We start from the raw sequence: 25,443 nt of genomic DNA, 5'->3' as shown, positions 1-25,443 counted from the left end.
TCTAAAGTATTCCCCCTGCACAAATCCCTCAAGGAGTTAGTCCTTCAGGAGTGGAGAGACCCTGAAAGGAGAATAATCAAACAAAAAACCTGGAAAAGAAGGTTCCCCTTCTCCCAGGAAGATGAGGAAGTCTTTTTTAAGCTTCCTAGACTTGATGCGGCTTTGTCACAAGTCACTAAATTGTCTGATCTCTCCTTTGAGGATACAGGTAACATCAAGGATGTGATGGACCGTCGAGCAGAGTCTCTCCTTAGGAAAGCCTGGGAGGCCAATGCGGCAGCACTAAGCCCAGCCTTAGCAGCAGCATGTGTAGCTAGGAATACAGATGTTTGGGTAGAGACACTCACCGACCACCTCGCCCAGAATTCGGAGGCGGAGGAGGTAGTTGAGTCACTTACAGTAGTAAGGAAGGCGATTGCTTACCTAGCAGATGCAGCTACGGAATCTGCAAGGGCAGCAGCCAAGACAGCAGCCCTCATTAACTCTACTAGGAGGGCAGTTTGGATCAAGGCCTGGGAAGGAGATGCTACATCCAAGGGAAAACTCTGTGGCATCCCCTTTCAAGGTTCCCTGTTGTTTGGGAAAGACCTGGATGATGTCCTGGCTAGGTCATCAGAAAAAGGTAAAAAATTCCCAGTTAAACCCAAAAAAGAAGGTTTCAAGAAAACTTTTCGAGGCCCCCAGGGGCAGGGTAGACAAAAAGCCAAAAAGGAACCTTTCAGGCGTTGGAACTTTGGCAAAGGGAACAGGAAGAACAACCTCCTTTTCCCCCCTCCAAAACCCAGCGACAAACCGTCCAAGTGACGACGTAGTCAGAGTGGGGGGTCGACTATCTCAATTCCTTCCCCTATGGGAAAAAATTTCGAACAGTCATTACATCTGCCAAATAATTCAAAAAGGCTATCGCCTAGAATTTCTGGCTACACCCCCCACCATGATCACCATTACTCACCTTCCCAGGGATACCCTGAAAAGGTCTGCCCTCTTGGAGGGCATACAGGACTTAGCCAAACAACTAGTGGTAGTACCAGTACCAAAAGCTCAGCAGTACCAGGGATTTTATTCCCATATTTTCGTAGTACGGAAACCCTCCGGGAAATACCGTCTAATAGTAAACTTGAGAAACCTGAACAAGTTTCTAGAATACAAAAAGTTTGCTATGGAAAGTATTTATTCGGTAAGAAAGAACCTCATGAAGGAGGCCTTCTTGGTGACCCTAGATCTCAAAGATGCCTATCTCCACGTGCCAATCCACGTGGATCACCAGGTATATCTGAGGTTTGCGGTCGTGGTGGAAGGAGAAACCTTCCACTGGCAGTTCAGAGCACTACCATTCGGGCTAACCTCCAGCCCAAGGATTTTTACAAAAGTCCTAGCAGAAGCGGTGGCATACCTGCACCTTCAGGGCATATCCCTTATACCTTATTTAGACGACTTACTGATTTCAGGAAAATCAGCCGCCCAAGTCACGCTGGATGCCAACAAAGCAATGGCACTCCTAGAGAGCCTAGGGTGGATAATCAACATAGAAAAATCCTCCCTCAACCCAGAACAGGTCAAGACCTTCCTGGGATACGTAGTGGATACCAGGCAGCAGAGACTCTTCTTACCAGAAGAAAAAGTTTTAAAACTAGCCTCAGCAGTCGGGAACCTTATCAAGAACCCCAAACTCTCCAGACGAAATGTTCTGAGAGTTCTAGGCCTGATGTCAGCAAGCATCCCAGCGGTGGTTTGGGCTCAGCTTCATGCAAGGGCATTACACTTCTTCTTCCTGTCCTCATGGGACAAAAGGAAAGAGTCCTTAGATCAGGATATACTACTCACCCCCCAGGTTCTGTCCTCCCTGGAGTGGTGGACATCTCCCCAAAACCTGAGGGGAGGGCGACCGTGGGCTCAGTGGAACCCAGCGAAGGTTACCACGGATGCCAGTTCCTGGGGGTGGGGCGCCCACCTGGAAGGGAAAAAAGCGCAGGGACAATGGGACAGCTCACTAGCTCGCAGGTCATCCAATTACAAAGAACTCAGAGCAGTGGGGGAAGCCTTAATAGCCTTCCAGGAAGACATCAGAGGCAGAGAAGTCCAAGTAAGCTCAGACAACTCTACAGTAGTAGCGTACCTAGGTCACCAGGGAGGGACCAGGTCCAGTCCCCTACTAGAACTTTCCAGGGAAATACTAACCTGGGCAGAAGAAAGAGTACTCTCTATCTCAGCCATATACATAAAGGGGACGAGCAATATAGAAGCAGACTTCCTCAGCCGTCACAAGTTGAGGGAGGAGGAATGGGAACTGAACCCAGAGGTGTTTCAACACCTAGTCCAGTATTTCGGGGAACCGGAAATAGACTTGTTTGCCAACAGACTAAACAGGAAGGTAGAAAGGTATTTCTCGATTTCCTGGGAACTACAGTCGGAAGGTCTGGATGCGCTATCCCAGACCTGGCGCTTCGGGCTGGCCTATGCCTTCCCGCCGGTAGCGCTCATTCCGCGAGTTCTTCAGAAACTCAGCAGGTCTCCAGGCCAGATTCTTCTGATAGCACCATGGTGGCCAAAAAGAACTTGGTTCGCAAACCTAAGAGCCATGGCAATGGTGGAGCCTCTGAAGCTCCCGTACAGGGCAGATCTCCTCAGGCAGGGCCCAGTACTCCATCCAAAGCCGGAATTCTTCCAGCTAGCAGCCTGGTTAGTGAGCGCCAGATTCTAGAACGCAAAGGCTGCTCAGAGAGGGTCATAGATACCCTTCTCATGAGCAGAAAACCAGTAACTCAAAAAATTTACCAAAAGGTATGGAAGACCTTCTGTTCCTGGCGTAAGGAAAGACAGGTAGCTTCAACTTCTATCCCGGTTATCCTGGACTTCCTCCAGGATGGGGTAGATTTAGGATTAAAAGTTAGTACCCTTCGGGTCCAAATAACGGCTCTTTCAGTCTATCTGGATAAAAGATTGGCGAAAGAGGACCTTATAAAACGTTTCTTGTTAGCTAGAGAAAGAATTTCTCCAGTCCAAAAATATAATTGTCCGCCTTGGGACTTAACTAGGGTGTTAGAGGCGTTATCTATACACCCATTCGAACCTCTGGAAGAGGTTCCCCTTAAGTTTCTAACCTTAAAGTTGACTTTTTTGTTAGCCATTACTTCGGCCAGGAGGGTAGGGGATTTGCAGGCGCTATCCATGAAAGAACCCTTCCTGAGGGTACAGCCAGATAGGATCACCCTCAGAGCAGACCCCCTGTACCTGCCGAAGGTGGCATCCCTATTTCATAGGACGCAAGACATACTATTGCCGTCCTTTTGTTCTGAACCAAAGAACGAAAAAGAAAAGAAATTTCATTTGTTAGACGTGAGAAGGTGTCTTCTCATTTATCTAGAGAGAACTAAAAGTTTTAGAAGATCTAACCACCTGCTAGTTCTACACGCTGGGCCCAGGAAGGGACTGCAGGCATCAAAAGCCTCAGTCTCAAGATGGATTAGAGAAGCAATATCCAAAGCCTATGTATGTACTGGAGCAACAGCTCCCAAAAAAATCAAGGCTCACTCTACCAGAGCCATAGCAACTTCCTGGGCTGAGAAAGCAGGGGCCTCCTGGGAACAAATCCGCAGTGCGGCCACCTGGTCCAGCCATCATACATTCCTGAAGCACTACCGTGTGGAAATGTTGTCACAGCAAGACTTAGCCTTTGGTCGAAAGGTGCTACAAGCTGTGGTCCCACCCTGAAGGTAGGCCTGTGTTTATTACTCTATTATCCTCTCGGGTGCCGTCCTGGAAGGTGGTAAGAGAAAACCAACGTTAGACCTACCGGTAACGGTATTTCTATGAACCTTCCAGGACGGCAGGCCTACTTCCCACCCTATGTGGAGGGGAAAAAAGGTAAGTACCTATAAGGACTACGTCCCTTGTGAACCAGTTCAGGATTACTCTATTGCATACTGAGGAGCAAGGGGAAGGGCGGGGCCTTTTAAACTGTCATGTGATTGTGTTTCCTGCAGGAGGAGCCATCATCTCTCGGGTGCCGTCCTGGAAGGTTCATAGAAATACCGTTACCGGTAGGTCTAACGTTGGTTTTTTGTGTCAATGAAAATGATAGTGTGTGGGCAAAACGACGTTTTTAAACCCGCACATGCCCAGAAGCAAGTTTTGAGACGGGAGGTAAAACTACCATTCATAATGGAGTAAGCACATTCATCACGCTTTAACAGACAAAAAAGCACGAATCATCTTTTACTAACAAGTAACCAGCTAAAAGCAGCCTCAAGGCGAATAGAACTTTCCCTTTAGAGTGCCGTCACTTTGTTCATCATTTTTCAAAATGATGGTGTGTATGCTACATCGTTTTTGAAAATGAAGTTTCAAAAATGTCGTTTTTTTTCATCACTTCAAACGTCATTTTTTTTTCATCACAAAAAACGACCGTCTGTATTGGGCATTACTCTCAATGACTAGGCATCTCCAATAGGTCCCTGGGGCCTTGTATTGTGGGATGTGGAGTTAGTAAGTCCTGACTTTCAGGGAGTTGATGTAGTTCAGGGTGCCTATTGTACTTGTGTTTTTCTATAATTTTTTTCTGCCTACAATAAATAACAGCAAATATACAATAAATAGATTTGGAGAGTTGCAAATGGTTATCGACTTAATTTTTAGCCTGACTTGGCAGTACAGCTTTAATCGGATTGCTTCTCATGTTTGACATAAACACTCTTTGTTAATTATTTTTATAATCGTGTTGACTTTGTATCAAAGAAAATGTAGATATTGTATACACACAATGCTAGTTTCATTCCTCCCTCTCCTCTCTTTCTTCTAATATTTTTAAATCACACTTTAGTAGACAGCTGCTCCCTTGATCTCTGGTACCAGCCCCCTCTGCATGGTGCAATCTGTTTCTACTACTGACCAGATACTCGGACAGCCAATCGATAGTGCTGTCTGTGCATAGATTCCACCATGTCCGAGTACTGGGAACATATGCAGTGAGAACCCAGAGCTACTGTCATTACAAAGGTGATTTGGACACATCACAATAGGCAACACGTCAGTAGGATGCTTAAAAATGTGTCGTTGTGTTTATCCAGAGTTTAGGTGTAAAGCCAAAACTTTCCTTTTAATAAAAAAAAAAAAAAAAAAAAAGCGCTTTCAAAAATATTATTTTTTAGAATCTTAAGTTGTGACCAAAACAAGAATATTTTTCAGTGGGGTCATTTGTTCTAGTGGCAGCTGTCTTGAGTGGATTTCCCTCACTTTTAGAGAGATTTCTTCTCACTCTCTGTTATGTCTACAAAGAACTGACAGACTTTACCTAAAAACGTTTTGTCTTTTTATATAGTTTTAGGTAGTCCTGTCTTCTCTTTTTTTTTTTTTATAATGTGTGTTAATTTTGGTTTATGCTTTGCCATCGTAAAAGGTTTCAGAAGTTCTGTCTGAAGGAAAATGCCGTCTGTCAGTAAGCGGTTGGTTTCATGGTTCATCCCTGGAAAGACCACCACGCTCCCTGGATCCTGTGCCTATCCGTATTCCACACATCCCCTGCGATGTAAGATCCTTTCTTTTTTGCCTAATGCAGTGAATAAAAGCTTGTAATGTGCCTGCTAAACTCTGACTGTCTCCACAGCATGAAATCCTTTATGAGTGGATAAATCCAGATTATCTATCAATTGAGTATCAAGCTCAGGTTCAGGAGGAGTTTGAAGACACATCTGAGATACTCCTGAAGGACTTTCTTAAGGTTTGTCGTACACCTATGGAAAGTGGGGTGGAGTGTAAGGGGATGACACCTGGGGATGGACAGAGACTATGGATTAGGCAGGAGGTATGGATTAGGCAGAAAACCTAATCCTGTGGTCTTTACTGCTGGTAAATTGGTTGTATCTACTTCAATCCCCCGCCAGCCACCTGTTCTAACGGCAGCTCCATCACAAGAGCCATATTATAATAAAATTCTTCCAGGTGCTCAAGCAGGCTTGAAACTGAATTTTGTGACGCTGGAAATAAGTGATTAGTGGTGATCAGTGCAAGATGAACCCTACCGGCTATAACTCTAATAGTAAGCTTGGAAATATCTCTGTCTCTGAACATATATAGGTAGAGTTAGGCCGGCTTATCAGTAGATAAGCCGACCTAACTCAGAATTTAAGCTGACCTATGTTTAAGCGTATTCTCAAACAGAGATACGCTTAAACATATCTAAGATACGACGGCTTGCGCCGTCCTATCTTAGATTGCAAAATTTTGGATGGCCGCTAGGTGGCGCTTCCATTGCGGTCGGCGTAGAATATGTAAATGAGAGGATACGCCGATTCACGAACGTACGCCAAGCCGACGCAGTACTTTCATGCCGTTTACGTAAGAGATAGGCCACGTAAAGTTAGAGCTAGGTCCTAGTGGAATAGTAATGTCAAGTATGGACGCCGTTCCCGCCGCAAAATTCGAAATTTTTACGTCGTTTGCGCAAGTCGTCTGCGAATCGGGATTTACGTCGTTTACATCCACGTCTAAATCAATAGGCCCGTATGGCGTACTTAGCCACAATGCGCACTGGGAAATGTAGGCGCCCAGCGCATGCGCAGTAGCCAAAAAACGTCAAACGTGAGGTCAAGCCTCATTACCATTAAACACACCCCCCTCCAACCCATTTGAATTAGGCGCCCTTACGCCCGCCGCGTTTACACTATGCCGCCCTAAGTAAGGAGGTAAGTGCTTTGAGAATCATGTACTTGCCTCTGTTACTTAAGGCGGCGTAGTGTAAACACGCTAGGCTACGCCGCCGCAAATTAGCGCGCCCCTACCTGAATCTACCTATCAGACTTTAGACAAAACGGCTACAAAGTACACTTTTTTGACAAGTAGTGAGAAACCCTTAATCCGGCCCTGCACAGATTGAAATTCAGCCAGTGCAGCAAGGACCGGACAAATTTTGATTTATGTATGGACAGGCTGGTTGTATAGAAATCATCTACCGATGACTTCTGTACAACCAGCCTGTTGGATAAATGTTGCTCGATCAAAGCTGCTGGCTGTGGCCGGCAGTGACGATCAGTGTATTCTAACAGCAGGGAAGTCTCCCCCCTCTTGTCAGAATATGTTGGCTCAGTAGGAAGATTCCCCCATCCGCCTTGAATGTGTGGATGGGGGAATAGGGTCATATTTTTTTCAACCTCCTCCTGGTTGAAAAAAAAAAAAAAAAGACAAATTTATGGGCTGCCTAGGTCTGATGATTACAAAATGTTGCATATGATATTGTGTTCTTCTTTTCAGCCATCAGTTAAGCACTAGGATTATTTTTATATGTTTTTCCAGGCTATCCTTATGTGCTGTGTTGGTAAAAGATTACGTACAGAGATCAATAGCTGATGCCATTGGATACACAAGTGATTCAGTCAGAGCAGTGAAAAAGAGAAATGTAGAGTCTACCTTTAAAGGAGAAGTACAGCCAAAGCTTGTTTGGCTGTACTTCTCCTGTGGATTACAGGAATACACTTCGTTCTGCACTCCTGTGACCCATTTTCAGCAGACAGCGGGCTGAAACTTGCCGTCGGCCGATGTCACAGAGCTGGTCCAGACTCAGGAAAGATTGCAGCCATATGGTCAAGATCCTCCCACATGCCCGGACCAGCACCCAGCTCAGCCTCTCAGCGAGCCGCTGAGAGCCTGAGCTAGCTGCTCCCGCCCCCTCCACAGTCAGTTCTCTAGTGAGCACAGGAGGGAGAGTAGAGAGCCACTGACAGTCACCAGTTCTCTGCTCATGGAGCTGCAGGAACCGAGCGATCGACAGTGTTTGATTGCTCAATTCTCAGTTTTAGAGCTGGCGGGGGACAGATGCTGCATGGGGGCCGATGCTGCACCTAGCTAGGCAAGTATGATTCTAAAAACAAATCCCATACTTCTGTTATACAAGTATGAAAAAATGCAGCAGCATGCAACAAGACCCAATGTATAAAAGTGTTTGTAATTTTTTTTTTAAAGATATAAAAAGAGCCACATCTTTTTATGAATATTAAGTGAGAGCAATGACCCCTTCCTCCTCCCTTTTGCCTGTTAATATATATTGCAGCTTACCAATTCTTAGATGTGGTGGCTGCATTTGTTTTTTTAGGCTTTTCCGCTCCGCTTTTCTTAAAATGAAAACAAATGCAGCCACCACATCTAAGCACTGGTAAGCTGCATAATATTAATTGTTTGCTTTAAGATGGCCACCTAAGGCCCATTTCCCATTGGGGCGGCGTCGGCGGTAAAGCGCTGACATTTTTAGCGCGCTTTACCTTCAATTTAGCAGGCGCTATTCGGCCGCTAGCGGGACACTTTTACCCCCCCCCGCTAGCGGGCCACAAAGGTTTAAAACCCACTTCAAATTGCCTCTGCAGAGGCGCTTTGCTGGCGGTACAGCCGCGGTGCCCCATTGATTTCAATGGGCAGGAGCGGTGGAGGAGCAGTATACACACCGCTCCAAAGATGCTGCTAGCAGGACTTTTTTTTACCGTCCTGCTAGTGCACCGCTTCAGTGTGAAAGTACTCAGGGCTTTCACATTGGGGAGATGGCAGCGGCTGTTTCAGGTCGCTTTGCAGGCGTTGCATCGTCTGCAAAGCGACCCAGTGTGAAAGGGGGTCTAAGAAAATGTTGTTGATGAGAGTCTGAAAGTAAACATCTGGAATTGTGCTGTCCCTTTAGAAAACCCATTGTCATTGTATTTATTTATTTTGTAAAACAAAGATTTTATATAAATAGTAAAAGAGAAGAAAAAATGGACTTGACTTCAAACAATTTTAGTTTCCCTTTAACACCCAGTCACAGCGAGTCGGCATGATTAAATCGTGTGCAAAGTGTAATCAAGGTCTCTAAAATGTTCTTGTGTTAATTTTCTAGGAAGAGAAGTTCAATGCAGTTTCTGCAGCACTTGAGACGCAGAGTGTTGAATGGGAGCTCCTGGGTCCCCCCAACAGAAGGTAAGTGGCAGACTTTAGGTCTGCTTCTTGTGCCCCTCCCACTGTTTTTCTCTTACCTCTCTGAATATGGTTTAGGTGTTATGAGAGAGCAAAAGGTGAGCTTCCAGATGTTCTGAAGTCCTGCATGGAGCTTCTGAAATCAGAGGCCTTTTTTCTGCTACTGTCCAACCTCACTGGTCTGAAGCTGCATTTCCTGGCAGCCAACAATGAAGAGTCTGATGAAGAGGAGGAATCCTCAGAACTGAATGAGAACACCTCTGCACAAGGGGGTGACAGCGATCACACTGCTCAGGAAGGAGGTGGTGAGTACAGCATGCATTGTGTTTTGATTGTTAAAGCAAATCTTTAGTCTTTGTTGTTTTTATCTGCCACTGGGCGCCCCCAGGTACAGAGTATTTGATTTGTATGACCCTGAACGCTCCAGTTGGACTCTATGAACTTTTTGCTGTTCTGCATAGACCTTTATGTACACACAACACTTATTGCGCCATATACCCTATTACCTCTGTTCACTGTACTCCTTGGATTAGGTTATTTGTTACCTTTTTACAGGACAAAGTGTAGATTTAAAGAAAAAATTTGCATCCATACTCACCTAGGTGGATGCAGCATCGGATCTCGGCCGCCTCTACACTGAGAACTGAGCGATCAAACACCACTGATCCCTCAGTTCTCGGTCTTCAGTTAGCTAGGGATTGTCGGTCACCAGCTGTCTGCTCTACCCCTCCAGCACTCACTGGACTGCTGGGCTGTGAAGGGTGTGGGAGCAGCTGGCTCTGATTACATTTCCAGGTTGTGCTTTAGAGCTCTTTAGATCTTATTACAATTATGCAATATAAACATATATCTTTTAAAACCGTGGTTGCTAACTTTTCAGACTTCACAGACCACTAAACTCAAAATTTTAAATCCTGCGGAAAACGAACATGAATTTTACATGCCTTATATACACACAATGCTCCGGCTCTCAGGCCCCCCCTCCTCCTAGATCACACTGCTGCCTTATACACACAATGCTCCAGCTCTCTGACCCCACACTGCTGCCTTACACAGACTCCTCACTGGATCTTCCCTCCTTATCCAGCCATGTGCTTGAGCTCTGAGCTCCCTCCCACAGTCTGTGATCAGCACTGTCATTGCAAGTCCCCTCCTTTACCTCCCTGCTCTCTGCACTACTCCCCGCACCTCCCTCTGAGTTCACAGATGTTGGAACTACAGAGGAGGCATTGGGTATCATGCGTACTGACTGTATTGTCCAGAGGGCATTGAGAACAACACTGGAAACAACATTGGCTGTAATGTTGGCAGAACCCCTGGGGACTACCAACATTTTCTGGTGGACTACTGGTTGGTGACCGCTGTTTTAAAATAACTTTCAAAGAAAGCAGTTGTGTCATTGAGCAAGCCAGGCTACACACGGTATAAATGGCTTATCCTGTAAAAATGTTTTCACTGTAGTCTGCCAGCGAGTGAACTGACAGAGCAATGTGAAAGCTCATCCCTGATCATATGTCACATCATGCCAAAAGGCCAGTCACCTAACATTCACTTTCACATTGACTTTACAAGAATACGTCATATGGTGTTGTGTACACTGAAAATGCATGATGGTCTCCATATTCATTTATCGGTCTGTCTTATTCTGTCATCATTTATTGCTAGGCTATAGTTTATTGACACAGACTTCTGTCCTCTGTAGGTGTGAGCGTTCCTGTGTGCTCTGGAGAGCTGAGGCACTGGGAACATGGGCACTACACAATGATTCATGACCATGATCCTGAGAGGCAGGAGTTTGCTTTGGATCTTTTGTGGTTCTGTGGATGTGAAGGTCAGTATTTACCATTTCCTTGCATGGATTTGTATAAATATCTACTACTACTACTATGTCTATTAATACAGAGGGCCCCAGCATTCACATTGTTACATGTGTGCCTACTATTGACATACTGTTTTTGTTTTTTGCTTTAGATTGGGAGGCAGAAGATGGAGGATTCACCTCTTACATTGCCAAGGAGGAAGATGAAGAGGCAAGCAAAACTATGAAAACCATATTAAAGGAAGCTTATACTAATAAAAATACAAAAGATGCCATTGCCGATAGGAAGGCACCGATACCAAATTTATATCTACGAGTATCGATACTTTCGGTCAAGTACTCGCCGATACCGAGTAGCGATTCTTTGCGGACAGTTTGCATCAATACAAAATTAATGGGCTTAAATTGCACTGCAAAGTATCGCATGCGGTTTGAACAGGAATGCAGTGCAAATCCTGTCCAAATTGCATGCGGTTTTCCCATCGCTTCTGTGTAAATCAGTTTTTTCATAGTGATTTCAGCCTGGGTTCACACTGGAACGATCGCAGAAAACCACATGTGATTCGGACTGGAATCGTGCTGCATTCCTGTTCAAATTCCATGCAATTCGCGTCTATTCATTTTTGTTATTCGTGAAAATGCTCTATCGGCACTGATACAGGATTCAAAATCACTGGAACGTGCATGCAGATAGTGAAGTTTGTGGAAAGTTAGAACTCCTGATGAGCATATTTGTTCCATTTTAGTGTCTCAGAAAGCGTGGTCACTACTGGAAACAGCCAGCCAATTTTCAATTTGCAATGGTAGCTTACATATTATCTTACTACAGTTGCCTTTTAAAGCGGTTGTAAACCTTAAATTTGCACTTTTACCTACAGGTAAGCCTATAACAAGGCTTACCTGTAGGTAAAAAGAATATCTCCTAAACCTGTACGGTTTAGGAGATATTCCCCTCGCAATGCGGGCGGCGCATGCGCAGGGGGGATCCACGGCGGAAGATCCGGCAGCCGCCGGACCTTGCCGATTTTTAAATCTCCCGCGCGCATGCGCGGGAGTGACGTCATCGCCGCTCCAGCCAATCACAGCGCTGGAGCGGCGCCGCTCCAGCCAATCACAGCGCTGGAGCGGCGATACCCGGAAGACACGCCGGAGCAAGATGACATCTCGCTCGGCGTGAACCAGGTAAGTGTTGTTCACCTCGTTTTTAGGTAAGTATTTCATAATCAGCTATTATGCGGTGCATACTAGCTGATTATGCATTTTGCCTTGCAGGTAAAAAAAAAAAAAAAATTATATATGCGGTTTACAACCGCTTTAAATCCGATGTAAACCAGGCCAATTTTACTTTGCAAAAAAAGTAAAGGCATAATGTGCTAGTATGCAAATACTTACCTTTAAAACGATGACAGACGCTTCCATCTTCACCTAGTCTTCCTTTTGGGTCCTTCCTCCGGGCCCTCTGATTGGCCACGCAGTGATGATGTCACTCCCGAGAATGTGCATGGGAGGGAGGGCATCGGTATACCGCCCCTTTTAGAGCGCATGGGCCGGTGACATCACTGGCTGCATGAAGTGTGAATATCTCCTAGACTGTGAAGGTTTAGGAGATATTCATAGTACTGTACCTACAGTTAAGCCTCATTATAGGCTTACCTGTAGGAACAAGTCTACAGAAGGGGTTTACACCCACTTTAAAACATGGGTCGGCAACCCGTGAATTGCAGGTAGGTGACCGGTAGATTGCGTCCTTTCCTTGCCAACCCCTGAAACCTGAACAGGGGTGGCATTTGCTGGAATCGATGCCCTGTATTTAGCTCATGCAGCAGCTGAAAGCCGGCTTCTCCTCTTTCCTACTGGCATTTAGCTCCTGCAGGAGAGAAATCCAGAAGACTGGTCCCAGTAAATGCAGCCCCTGACAATCTCCTGTCCAGGTCCCCTGGAATTTTGTCATGCTGTTCAGGGTCTCCACCTCTCAAAGGTTGCCTACCGCTGCTTTAAAGTGTTAGCCTGTTGTATTCTGCTTTTTATTTTAATTTCACAATAAACACAAGCAGTATATTCCATCTGTAGTGTGAACCCTCTTGTTTGCCAATGTCCCCCCTCCCTCCCACATGCCGAGGCTTGACCAATCACTAGACACCAAACTGTCATGTGCAAAAAGGGTGTATAGCATGCTTCCTATACCCAGAAGTACTGAGTATTTCATTATTGCTGACGGCTGTGCAGAGAGAAGAAAAGGTACCCAACAATGTTGTATTGTTTAATAATTAATGCTAAAATATATAACGTGCTGGTTACCAGGACCACGCATATGTTTTAGGTCTTTTTTTTTTTTTTTTTTTTTCTTACTACTGGGAGATGGTGTCGCCACCACTAGCACTAATAATTTCTATAACATATTCACAGTCGCTGACCATCTTTCGTAGTATTACATTCAATGAATGTTCTGTATGGCCCCTTTGGGGATGTCAGGGGCCACACTCCAGGCCCCCTTTATCTAGGAAGTTGACCCACCACTAGCTTATATTGTAACTAATCCTAGCTAGTGCTTCTGTGTGTTATAAAAACACGTTTTTTCACTAGAAGATTTTCATTTAGTGATTGTATAAGTTTATGTTCTGTTACTATGGAAGAATAAACATGGCCTACGGATAAGATGGCTTATGAGAAATCATACTAACTAGCGTATTTATGTGTCAGCTTCTTACAGTTTATCCAGAGAACAATTGCCTGGCCTTGGTTTATCGAGATAAAGAAACAATGAGATTTGTGAAGCACATCAACCACAGGAGTGTACAGAGAAAGACCGGCCTTCAAAATCACAAAGGATTCTGGGACTTTGCCTTTGTGTACCATGAATGACAGCTCTGTGTGACAAACTTCAAAGTGTGCATAATTACGCCTGAAAGTGATTTTTGATGAATTCAACAACTTGAAGTGTGGTGAATAAGTGACATAATGGCTACCATGTGCCAAATCAACAAGTGTGTGCAAAGCCGTGGAGAATATTCCCACATGTATTCAATGCCAAAGTGATTGGATGAGTGTACGTATATTTATATTAAATATACAATTATTAAATTCTATAGTATTGGCTAAATGTTATGAGTATACATAAATTATGACTGGTTGGCATGTTGCTGCACTTACCATACTGCCAGACTGAATAAGCATTTTTGTGCCTATCTGCAGTCAGTGTGGAAGTGTTTTCCACTAATTTTTTTTTTTTTTTTTGGGGCATAGCCTCTCAGGTGTATGGACTCTAATGGGGGGGCTCACCCCCTCTACACACCCTGGGGCTATACTGTACAATGATTTTATTTATTGTCCTTGGGAAGTAGATACCAGTAAACATTTGGATCTCTTTTTAGCTTGTCTAAACTTCTTTCATATAGTATGTGATCTGTAGTCCTTGCCACTGGATTTTACGCAGCTACCTTCTGGTGATTGGATACTAGCAAGAAAAAAAAGGCTGCAGGAACATTTCCTACATAACCCCTCCCACTCTTAGATAGCCTTATTTTTCTTCTTATGGAGGTTTTATCTCCTTCTTTCTGATGATGATTCTTCTACTAATGTGATTCTGCTATCAAGATTCCTTCTGCACAATAGCCATTTCAGCTCCAGCTGCAGCTTCCAGATCAATTGACTCCTTGGGGGGACTGTGCCTCGACCTCACGGAATAAAACCATGGGGCCAGCCTATCATTTTGACACGCTGGATCCTGCTTGGCACATGTGTGTAGTTAGTGGGGTGCTCTCAGGTTCATGGCTGTGGTTTGCCAGTGGTAGAGCCCTGTCTTTGAAGACCCCCTGCAGGGGTATCCCCACCATGAAGGGCAAATATATACTGCCTGCAGAACATTCATGCCAAGTTTGCCTTCATCTCCTACAACCTCTCAGGCCTTGTACAGACGAGCAAACATGTCCGATCGGAGATTTTGGTCTGATGGTTGTACACACCATCAAACCAAAATCCCCACGGACAAACAGCTCAGCGACGTGGTCGGTGACGTTGACGCCGCCACGTCCGCAAACCCGGAAGTTCAAAGCTTCCACGCATGCGTCGAATCACTTCGACGCCATGCGCGGGTTCTCGGGCCAGTGGACATGTCCGATGAGTCGTGCTGACCATCAGACATGTCCGACGGACAGGCTTCCAGCGGACAAGTTTCTTAGCATGCTAAGAAACTTTTGTCCGCTGGAAACCTGTCCGCTAGGCCGGAAAATTGTCCGGTCGGCCCTACACACGACCGAACATGTCCGCGGAAACTGGTCCGCGGACCAGTTTCAGCAGACATGTTCGGTCGTGTGTACGAGGCCTCAGTATTCATTCTCCTTGTAAGCTGCTTTATCTTTTTTTTTTTTATATTCAAAAAGGACATAACAAATGTGCACTCACATTTTAAAAACGTAAAACAAGCCTGTGTGTATTATACTTGTATCACCAGTGCTAAGACGAATATGTTACCTTTCAACAGCCCCGGCCGTCAGTGCTCCTTGCGTCTGGTACACTCGGAATGGTGCTTCAAGGAAGCACCATTCTGACATATTTCAGTGTGTTGGATGCTTTGTCCTGTCCTGAATGCTGTAGTTCCATCCCCTGGCCCCCATGTCACTACAGAACATGGATGTATGGGCAGAGGGACAGGTAAGTAAGTATAAAAAAGCTTCCATTACAGGGAACACCTTTTCCAGGTGCTGGCATCCACTGTAAAGGGGTTGTAAAGGTAAAAAAAAAATTCCCTAAATAGCTTCCTTTACCTTGGTGCAGTCCTCCTTAACTTACCTCATCCTTCCATTTTGCTTCTAAATGTCCTTATTTCTTCTGAGAAATCCTCACTTCCTGTTCTTCTGTCTGTAACTCCACACAGTAATGTGAGGCTTTCTCCCTGGTGTGGCGAAAGGCTCTTGAGGGGGCGAGCAGGCAAGTCAGGGCACTCTTCTTTGCAGATAGGGAAAGGAGCTGTGCGTTAGTGTCCTGACACTCCTGCTCGCCCCCTCAAGAAGCTTTCTCCACACCAGGGAGAAAGCCTTGCATTACTGCGTGGAGTTAGACACAAGAACAGGAAGTGAGGATTTCTCAGAAGAAATAAGCAAATTTTAAAGCAAAATCGAAGGATGAGGTAAGTTAAGGAGGACTGCACTAAGGTAAAGGAAGCTATTTAGGGAAAGAAAAAACCTTTACAACCCCTTTAAGTGTGGTCAGATCTAGGACCCCCTGCAGATAACGGTACGGCATGGTCCAGAACCCACTACTAGCCTGTGACAGACTGTGCAGCAGCAAACCAATAACACTTTCCTTTTCTGAATGCTGCTATGTAAGGGTTTACAGGAGGCAGATTTATGTAATTCACCAGTACAGATTCTTGTATCCATGCATTTTCTGATGGCTGTAAACCGTTTTAGAAGTACTATAATCTACAGGGCACATCTTTATAGCCTATTGTGTTGTTACTCGCACAGTCCAAGGGATTGATATTTCCAACGTTTACATAATGTCAGAGATGGAGACAGGTCCCAACACTCCCAGCTTACGTGTTCCCTTCTCATAATTGTCCCATAAAAGCTCTCCGATACCAGACAGAGGGAACCTAAAGCAGTTCTGATGTTGCCGGCAGTAATAAAGGGATAAGAACACTTCCTTTTCATTAAAATAGGATTACCTTTTATTAATGATGCACATAATGTCTGGGAATGAATAGTCGGAGACGAGAGTCCTTTATATTAGGTACTTTGGGAATGTAAAGTTGCAGATACAAAAAGTGAGGAAATTGCAATAGTCATTTAAATATGTAACACGGTTTTCAACAATAAAAAAAAAAAAAAAATGGATGTGTGCATGTAATTCACACTCTACCCACTCCAATGTTACAGGGACAATCCACCCACAACTACTGGGCATAGATTACCTCCAGAAAGCATTGTGCTGCTAAAATAGGAATAGATTCAGAAAGGACGAGACCCTTTTCTAGCAGCGGTTTAGACTGATAAATTCCTGGGAAGGGGGAGTGTTTGCATGATTTCTAAAAGAAACCTATGTGGATTACATTACCAAACTCTCCTGAAAATGGTAGTTGCAGTTGTATTGATCCAATGGCTTAAAGGGGTTGTAAAGCTTATTCTTTTTTTTTTTAAATAACAAACATGTCATACTTGCCTCCACTGTGCAGTTCGTTTTGCACAGAGTGTCCCCGATCTTCCTCTTCTGGGGTCCCTCGGCGGCTGTCTTGGCTCCTCCCCTCAATAGCTAACCTTGCGGGCGCGCTCCTGTCTCATACACACAGCGTGTATGTCTCTGTCATTGGATTTAAATGACAGCAGCAGGAGCTGCAGTGGTGCATTGTGGGCGTTATTAATGCGGTTTCCCATTGTTTTAAATGGGAAGGAGCGGTATACATGCCGCTCCTCTCACCGCTCCAAAGATGCTGCTTGCAGGGAATTTTTTTTCTCTCCTGCCAGCGCATCGCCTCAGTGTGAAAGCCCTCTGGCTTTCACATTGAGAAGGCTGGGCAGGAGTTTTTCAGGCGGTATTTAGGCGCTATTTTTAGCGCTGTACCACCTGAAAAACTCCTGAGTGTGAAAGGGGCCTAAGGCTGGATTCACACCTATGCAGTTTTAGTGCATTTTGCAGATTTGCACTACAGAACATGTTCCATAGGAAAACGTGTAAAATGGACCGTAGTGCAAATATGCAAAATGCACTAAAAATGCATAGGTGTGAATCCAGCCTTACTTCCTCAAACTAACAAGCAGAGTACAGTCTCACATTGGCTAACCCAGGGGTCTCCAAACTTTTCAAACCAAGGGCCAGTTTATTGTTCTTCAGACTTTAGGAGGGCCAGATTGTGGCCAGTGGGGTTAGAATATGTCCTGGGACCAGCATCGGTGAGAGTAAATATGGCCTTAAGGTTTGTGGTCAGTAGGAGTAGCAGTGCCCCTATTAGTAATAAGAATAATATCACATCATTGGTATCAGTGGAAGAAATAGCGCCCCCTTGTTGGTGTCAGTGGGAGGAATAGTGCGGCAAAGGGCCGGATAAAGGCTGGCAAAGGGCCGGATAAAGGCTGGCAAAGGGCCGGATAAAGGCTGGCAAAGGGCCGGATAAAGGCTGGCAAAGGGCCGCAGTTTGGACACCCCTGGGCTAACCTGTAAATTTACATGCAAGTCATCATTCCTCGGAAATGCAACCACAAAAACGGGCTAATACAGTATTTAAAGTTTTATTTTAAAAAAACATGACTACAAAAACCTATAAACATTCAATAAATAAAATTGCCTACTGTGCAACACTGGTAGGACCAGATCTGGAAATAGCTTGATCCCAGTTTCTGACAGATACATATATAAATAGAAAACTAAAGTTTTAAGAAATCATAAATTTAGAGAGGCTTGTTCCCATGTTTCCACACCTTTCCATAGCACAGGCTGTGAAGCCTATCCTTCATCTCTGACAGTAAACATAGCTACAGGGAACGGTTCCACCCATATAAAGCCATGATGGTGCTGTGAGGCTTGTTAAGTGCAAATTGAAACTTTTAAAACTACACCTCACAGCCCTTTGGTCTGCAGGTCTTCTCTGGATAACAATGAACCCCGAAGGCCTTTGCTAGGAGGGAGTTGCTCCTACACGCATTATCCTGAAAAAGGCATTAATGTTGTTGGTGCGGATGGCATCCCGGCATGCTGTGATCACTTGCGCTTTTGGTTTACCAACTGCAAAGAAATGTGGAGAGTTTACACACGTCACATGTATACAATTCTAAAGCTTCATTATTCAACTTTTTTTTAATTTTGAAAGTCTGAAGAACAGTTAAACTCTTTGCCTGGTTTTTATTGTCATCATTGGGCCAGATTCAGGTAGGAGATACGACGGCGTATCTCCAGATATGCCGTCGTATCTCTGAGTGTGCGGCGTCGTATCTATGCGCCTGATTCTTAGAATCAGTTACGCATAGATTTGACTAAGATACGACCGGCGTAAGTCTCCTACGCCGTTGTATCTTAACTGCATATTTACGCTGACCGCTAGGGGCGTGTATGCTGATTTACGCCTAGATTATGTAAATCAGCTAGATACGCCTATTCACGAACGTACGCCCGGCGCAGTACAGATACGCCATTTACGTAAGGCTTTTTCCGGCGTAAAGTTACCCTTGCTATATGAGGCGCAGCCAATGTTAAGTATGGACGTCGGGCCAGCGTCGAATTTTCCATCGATTACGTCGTTTGCGTAACTCGTTCGCGAATAGGGCTGTGCGTCATTTACAGTCACGTCGAAAGCATTGGCTTTTTGCAGGTTAATTTGGAGCATGCGCACTGGGATACTTTCAAGGACGGCGCATTTAAGTGGGGTCACAATAAATTTACATAAAACACGCCCACATCTTCCACATTTGAATTAGGCGGGCTTACGCCGGCCTATTTACGCTACGCCGCCGCAACTTACGGAGCAAGTGCTTTGTGAATAATGCCTGTCAAAGTTGCGGAGGCGTAGCGTAAATAGGATACGCTACGCGCGCACAGAGTTACGCGCTCCCTACCTGAATCTGCCCCTTTGTGTCTATTGGAAGACTTCCCCTTACTACCTGTTGCAGTGACAGTTGGCACCAGTTTAGGAAATCGGATGCAAAAAAACAATAAAATCCTAGCAAGTTCCAAAACAATCACCACTCTATACAAAATGTAAAAAGTTATGGATGGACAATGGGGGTTATTTACGAAAGGCAAATCCACTTTGCACTATAAGTGCAAAGTGCACGTGAAATTACACTTGGAAGTGCAGTCGTTGAAGATCCGAGGGGGACATGCAATGATAATAAAAAAACTGAATTTTAGCTTGTACATGATTGGATGATAAAATCAGCAGAGCTTCCCCTCATTTCAGATCTACCCCTCAGATTTACAGCGACTGCACTTGTAGTGCAAAGTAGATTTGCCTTTCGTAAATAACCCCCAAGGTCGCCTTACCTATGCAGTTGCAATGTCACTGCATATTTGTGCAAAGCTGGTAGAGACATACCTAAAAAAACTTGCAGCTGTAATTGCAGTGAAAGGTGGTTCTACAAAAGTATTCACTCAGGGGGGCTGAATACAAATGCACGCCACACTTTTTAGTTATTTATTTGTAAAAAAATTAGAAAACCATTTATCATCTTCCTTTCACTTCACAATTATGTGCCACTTTGTGTTGGTCTATCACATAAAATCGCAAAAAATACATTTAAGTTTTTTAAAGGGGTATGAATACTTTTTCCAAGTCACTGTATTTTAGTGTGCATGATCTGGCCGCAGGTTTACTTAAGGACTGCCAGCTACTTGCACGTGCCCCCAGGCTTTTAATTTGCCCCTTCACTAACTTGGTATCCAATGACAGTGCCTCAGTGCAATTAGTTAATACTGTTAAACATTCTGAGACACACGGGCCAGAATCTCGTCAGGAAAAAAGCCTTGTTTTTCCCGACAAGGTTCTTGGCAAGAATCTCTTGCCGCCCGAGTGTACAGACACTACTCTTTGGTTCTCTTGAAAGGCAAGAACGCGGTGACATCATCGCGTATGTCGAGCATGCGCGCGTCACATTTTTTTTTCACAAGAAAGCGCGCGTCACATTTGATGCCGTTGCCGCCATCTTGCTGCAGCCTACCTATGCCTAGGAAGCCAACGCGCACGTGTCTAAGTCATTTCGAGCATGTGCGGGTTTCCACGGCGACAGGCAAGTATACACACTCTCGAGTTGCTCGGCAGCAAAACTGCAGAGAATCTCACGACGAGTAAATAGAGAGCATGTTCTCTATTTTTCTCGTTGAGATTCTGGGCAGTTTTCTTGGCGAGAAACCTCAAAGCCTCGTACACACGCTCGGTTTACTCGGCAAGAAAGCTCTGCCAGCAGTTTTCTTGCTGGTTCTTGCCGAGTACACCGAGCGTGTGTACGAGGCTTCAGACAACAATATTCTATAGAAAACAAATGTCTGCTTATTTGAAAATACACTGCAACAAATCTGTAGTTTGAGCACTGTGAGAAACAGAAAAAGAATCCTCATGCCGCGTACACACGATCATTTTTCAGCATGAAAAAAAACGTTGTTTTTCAGCATGTCTAAAAAACTACGTTTTCCCAACTTCATCATTAAAGCGGGGATTCACCCAAAAATAAACTTTCTGATATTAGCTACATCCCTCCAGCATACTGCTAACATCTGCAGTATGCTGTTTTTTTTTTTGTACTTATCGTTATACGAGCCCTTGTTATCCGGCTTTGAGCGGGGGATTACTTCCGGGTATAGGCGTTCCTAAGCGAAGAGGAGTTGATTGACGGGCTGCTAAAGCGCGTCACGCCTTCCGAAAATACCCAAAGTCACACTCGGGTGTTTACGGCGCCTGCGCAGTCAGCTCTACACGGCAGGCGCAGGCGCCGTAAACGCCCGACTGTCACTTCGGGTATTTTGGGAAGGCGTGACGCGCCTTATCAGCCGTCAATCAACTCCTCTTCGATTAGAAACGCCCATTCCCCGCAGGATTCCCTGCTCGGAGCCGGATAACAAGGGCTCATATAACGATAAGTAAAAAAAAAAAAAAACGGCATACTGCAGATGTTAGCAGTATGCTGGAGCTAATGTCAAAAAGTGGATTTTTGGGTGAACCTCCGCTTTAAAACGACGTTGCCCACACACCATCGTTTTAAAAAAATGATCTAGCAAAGTGCGGTGACGTACAACACGTACGACGGCACTTTAAAGGCCTTTGGGCTGCTTTAGCTGATTTTGTGTTAGTAAAAGACGAGTCACGCTTTTTCTGTCTGTTACAGCTTGATGAATGTGCTTACGCCATTAAGAACGTTAGTTTTACCAGAACGAGCGCTCCCGTCTCATAACTTGCTTCAGTTTTTTTTCGTCGTTTTAGCCCACACACGATCATTTTTTACAACCCTAAAAACGACATTGTTTAAAACGACGTTAAAGCGGAGTTCACCCAATCAAGTTTTTTTTTTCTCTTATCCCCTTAGATGGATGCTCGTTTTGTCTAGGGGAATCGGCTAGTTGTTTTAAAATATGATCTGTACTTACCGTTTTCGAGATGCATCCTCTCCGTCGCTTCCGGGTATGGGTCTTCGGGAGCGGGCGTTCCTTCTTGATTGACAGTCTTCCGAGAGGCTTCCGACGGTCGCATCCTCCGCGTCACTCGTAGCCGAAAGAAGCCGAACGTCGGTGCGGCTCTATACTGCGCCTGCGGACCGACGTTCGGCTTCTTTCGGAAAATCGTGACGCGATGGATGCGACCGTCGGAAGCCTCTCGGAAGACTGTCAATCAAAATAGGAACGCCCATTCCCGCAGCCCATACCCGGAAGCGACGGAGAAGATGCATCTCGTAAACGGATCATATTTTAAAACAACTAGCCGATTCCCCTAGACAAAACGAGCAGGAATCTAAGGGGAAAAAGTGTTGTGTACGGGTGAACCCCCGCTTTAAAAAATGCAGCATGTTCGAATTTTTTTTTGGTCGTTTTTCAGAACCTGAAAAATGATGTGAAGCCCACACACGATCATTTTAGATGACGTTTTTGAAAAACAACGTTTTTATTCATGCTGAAAAATGATCGTGTGTACGCGGCATTAGAGTCTCAATATAAGCACCGATGTGATCCAAACTTACCCCGTAAACGTCCTGCCCTCTGTATTGCTTGGTTTACACACTTGAGATTGTTCAGCAATTCTGTGTGATTGTTGCAGCGGATCTTGTAGCGATTTATAATGTCTCTGTTGAGGTCATAGAGTTCTGTATAACGATTTTTCATATTTTTCCTGTGTCAAGAGAAAAAAAAAAAATGACGTTGCACTAATCACAATGTATCAAAGTCACATTTTCAGCCAGCACATTCAGCCCTATTGAAACAAGCGAATTGGTAAGAAAATTCACATGTATACAAGAGTGAATAATACTAGCAATCTGGGTGCTGGTAAGACCTTGCCAGCTCCAGGATCATAATAGAGGAGTAAACAGGGTGGCAGAATTCCACCTGTTTCTGTGTTTTGCGTCCTTATTGACAACTTACATTCTGTAGTATTCATTTTCTCTGACGTTTTTAGTGACAAAATAACTATTGTGACATGGCCCTAGAGGTCAGCAAGGCTAGTAAGGATAGAGGAGTTTCCCTCCCACATTTCTATGTGTCTGATGTACACAGACTGCTCAATTGAAGATACAGAATACTTCAGTTTAAGCCCAAGTGAACTCTAATGCCGCGTACACATGATCATTTTTCGGGTTGTAAAAAACAATGTTTTTTTAAAATGTGATTTAAAACGATCGTGTGTGTGCTTCGGAGCATTTTTCGGGTTCTAAAAAACGGGCAATTTTTTTTCCGAACATGCTCTATTCTTTCACGACGTTTTAAACAATGTCGTTTTTTTCTGGTTGTAAAAAATGGTCGTGTGTGGGCTTTAACGACGTGAAAAACCCGCGCATGCTCAGAAGCAAGTTATGAGACGGGAGCGCTCGTTCTGGTAAAAGTATTGTTCAGTATTGTTCATAATAGAGTAAGCACATTCATCACACTGTAACAGACAGAAAAGCGCGAATCTTCTTTTACTAACACAAAATCAGCTAAAGCAGCCCAAAGGGTGGCGCCATCCGCATGGAACTTCCCCTTTATAGTGCCGTCATACGTGTTGTACGTCACCACGCTTTGCTAGAGCATTTTTTTTTTTTTTAACGATCGTGTGTAGGTAAGGCCGTTTTAATGATGAAGTTGAAAAAAACGTATTTTTTTCTAGAGCCTGAAAAACTTTGGGCCGGATTCAGAAAGAGATACGACGGCGTATCTCCTGATACGCCGTCGTATCTCTGAGTTCCGACGGTCGTATCTATGCGCCTGATTCATAGAATCAGGTTACGCATAGATCTCCCTATGATCCAACAGGTGTAAGTGACTTAAACCGTCGGATCTTAGGCTGCAATTCCAGGCCGGCCGCTAGGTGGGGCTTCCATTGCGGTCGGCGTAGAATATGCAAATGAGTCGTTACGCCGATTCACGAACGTACGCTTGCCCGTCGCAGTAAATTTACGCCGTTTCCGTAAGAGATACGTGGCGTAAAGATAAAGCTGCCCCCTAGGTGGCGTAGCCAATGTTAAGTATGGCCGTCGTTCCTGCGTCAAAATTTGAAAATTTAACGTTGTTCGCGTAAGTCGTCCGTGAATGCCGCTGGACGCCATTTACGTTAACGTCGAAACCAATGACGTCCTTGCGACGTCATTTAGCGCAATGCACGTCGGGAAATTTTAGGGACGGCGCATGCGCAGTAAGATCGGTGCGGGAACGCTCCTAATTTAAATGATCCACGCCCCCTACCCGGATCATTTGAATTAGGCGGGCTTGCGCCGGAGGATTTACGCTACGCCGCCGCAACTTTTACAGGCAAGTGCTTTGTGAATCAAGCACTTGCCCGTAAAACTTGCGGCGGCGTAACGTAAATGAGATACGTTACGCCGCTGCAGAGATGCGGCGATCTACGTGAATCTGGCCCTTTTACGATCCAAAAAATTATCGTGTGTACGAGGCATAAGATTAAAGCAAAACTTTACTCATAACAACTTGATAAAAATGATATTCTTTAGCAAGAAACATACATTCCACATTAATAATTATGCTACCAAAATTAGTGTGTGCTGTAAATTCACTCCAGCACCTCTTCCTGTTTCTTCTTGCTGGAGGCTGACATTTTGCTGAAGCTAACAGCCTCTGAACAGCAGTAAATCTTTAAGCTGTCAGCAGATCGGCCTCTACAAAGTCGGCACAGTGCCTAAAAAATACAGAGCAACTGAGCATGTGCAGAGCAGGGTAATAATGTGCATTACAGGATTTTAAACAGTGTATGCACTTATTTTTAATGTTTTACATAGCTATACCTGAAAAAGGGGCCAGCCTGAAGTGACCTAGCAGGACTTAAATTTCTGACTAAAGTTCCACTTTAAATAAGTTAAACAGATTGCAAGTGCATCAAAACAAAAGAGTAGGCAAATGCTTACAGTCCATCTACTTTTGAGATCAGCAGCCTCAGTGGAAAAATTCTGTGGAGAAGGACCGTAAGGGCTAGTTTACACTTGCTTCAAAGATGCCTGGTTACAATATTAACCTTACACCATCCACCTTCAGAGACCTTGCGAACCAGGTGTCCATCAACTGCTCTTTCGCTATTATATCCAAGTTACTTGACTTTGGTCAAGGGTTCTATTATAAGCAAGAACCAATATCAGATTCTTAAAGCGGGGTTCCACCTGCCATTTTGTTTTTAAAAGTCAGCAGCTACAAACACTGTAGCTGCTGACTTTTAATAAGAACACTTACCTGTCCTAGGCGCCCGCGATGTCGGCCCCCCCTGAGGTCGAGCCCGTTTCCTACTGCGCATGCGCGAGTCTTGCGGCACATTTGTGAATGGGCGGCTGCTTTCTGGGATGCACACAGTTCCCAGAAGGCGGCGTGCCCCATTCCCCAGAAGACACCGCGAGGAGGTCGAGGAAGAAGACCTGCCGCAGTCTAGGAAGAGGCAGATTAGGAACATCCGCATAGCAACCGACATTTCTAGTAAGTAAAAAAAATAATTTTTTCCAATTTTTTTTTTTTTTGCAGGTTTTTGGTGTAATTTTTTTTTGGGGTGGAACTCCACTTTAAGATAGAGGTGGCCCAGACAGCATTTGCGG

The 25,443-nt window shown here is 44.7% G+C and overlaps 2 protein-coding genes across 3 annotated transcripts in view; one reads left to right on the top strand and one right to left on the bottom strand.

The window, feature by feature from the left end:
* OGFOD1 (2-oxoglutarate and iron dependent oxygenase domain containing 1) overlaps nt 1–13,848 on the top strand; it is a 29,153-nt gene extending 15,305 nt beyond the window's left edge. Inside the window, exons 7-13 of the mRNA XM_040329152.1 lie at nt 5,396–5,524; nt 5,603–5,716; nt 8,852–8,931; nt 9,007–9,233; nt 10,631–10,759; nt 10,900–10,958; nt 13,448–13,848. Of these exons, the coding sequence (XP_040185086.1) occupies nt 5,396–5,524; nt 5,603–5,716; nt 8,852–8,931; nt 9,007–9,233; nt 10,631–10,759; nt 10,900–10,958; nt 13,448–13,609 (900 nt within the window). The 3' untranslated portion in view covers nt 13,610–13,848. The remainder of the gene's footprint in view (nt 1–5,395; nt 5,525–5,602; nt 5,717–8,851; nt 8,932–9,006; nt 9,234–10,630; nt 10,760–10,899; nt 10,959–13,447) is intronic.
* Nucleotides 13,849–17,954: 4,106 nt separating this feature from the next.
* BBS2 (Bardet-Biedl syndrome 2) overlaps nt 17,955–25,443 on the bottom strand; it is a 65,445-nt gene continuing 57,956 nt past the window's right edge. For both annotated transcript variants that reach the window (XM_040329151.1, XM_040329150.1), the window contains 2 exons: nt 22,399–22,547; nt 17,955–18,463 (listed from right to left, as the gene is read on the bottom strand). In XM_040329151.1, coding sequence (XP_040185085.1) covers nt 18,357–18,463; nt 22,399–22,547 — 256 coding nt within the window. In that variant the 3' untranslated portion in view covers nt 17,955–18,356. The remainder of the gene's footprint in view (nt 18,464–22,398; nt 22,548–25,443) is intronic.

This window comes from Rana temporaria, chromosome 11, assembly GCF_905171775.1.
Source record: "Rana temporaria chromosome 11, aRanTem1.1, whole genome shotgun sequence".
In the NCBI taxonomy this organism is placed as follows: Eukaryota; Metazoa; Chordata; class Amphibia; order Anura; family Ranidae; genus Rana; species Rana temporaria.
Note: the sequence above shows the minus strand (reverse complement) of the source record. Positions and strands in the feature narration are given on the sequence as shown.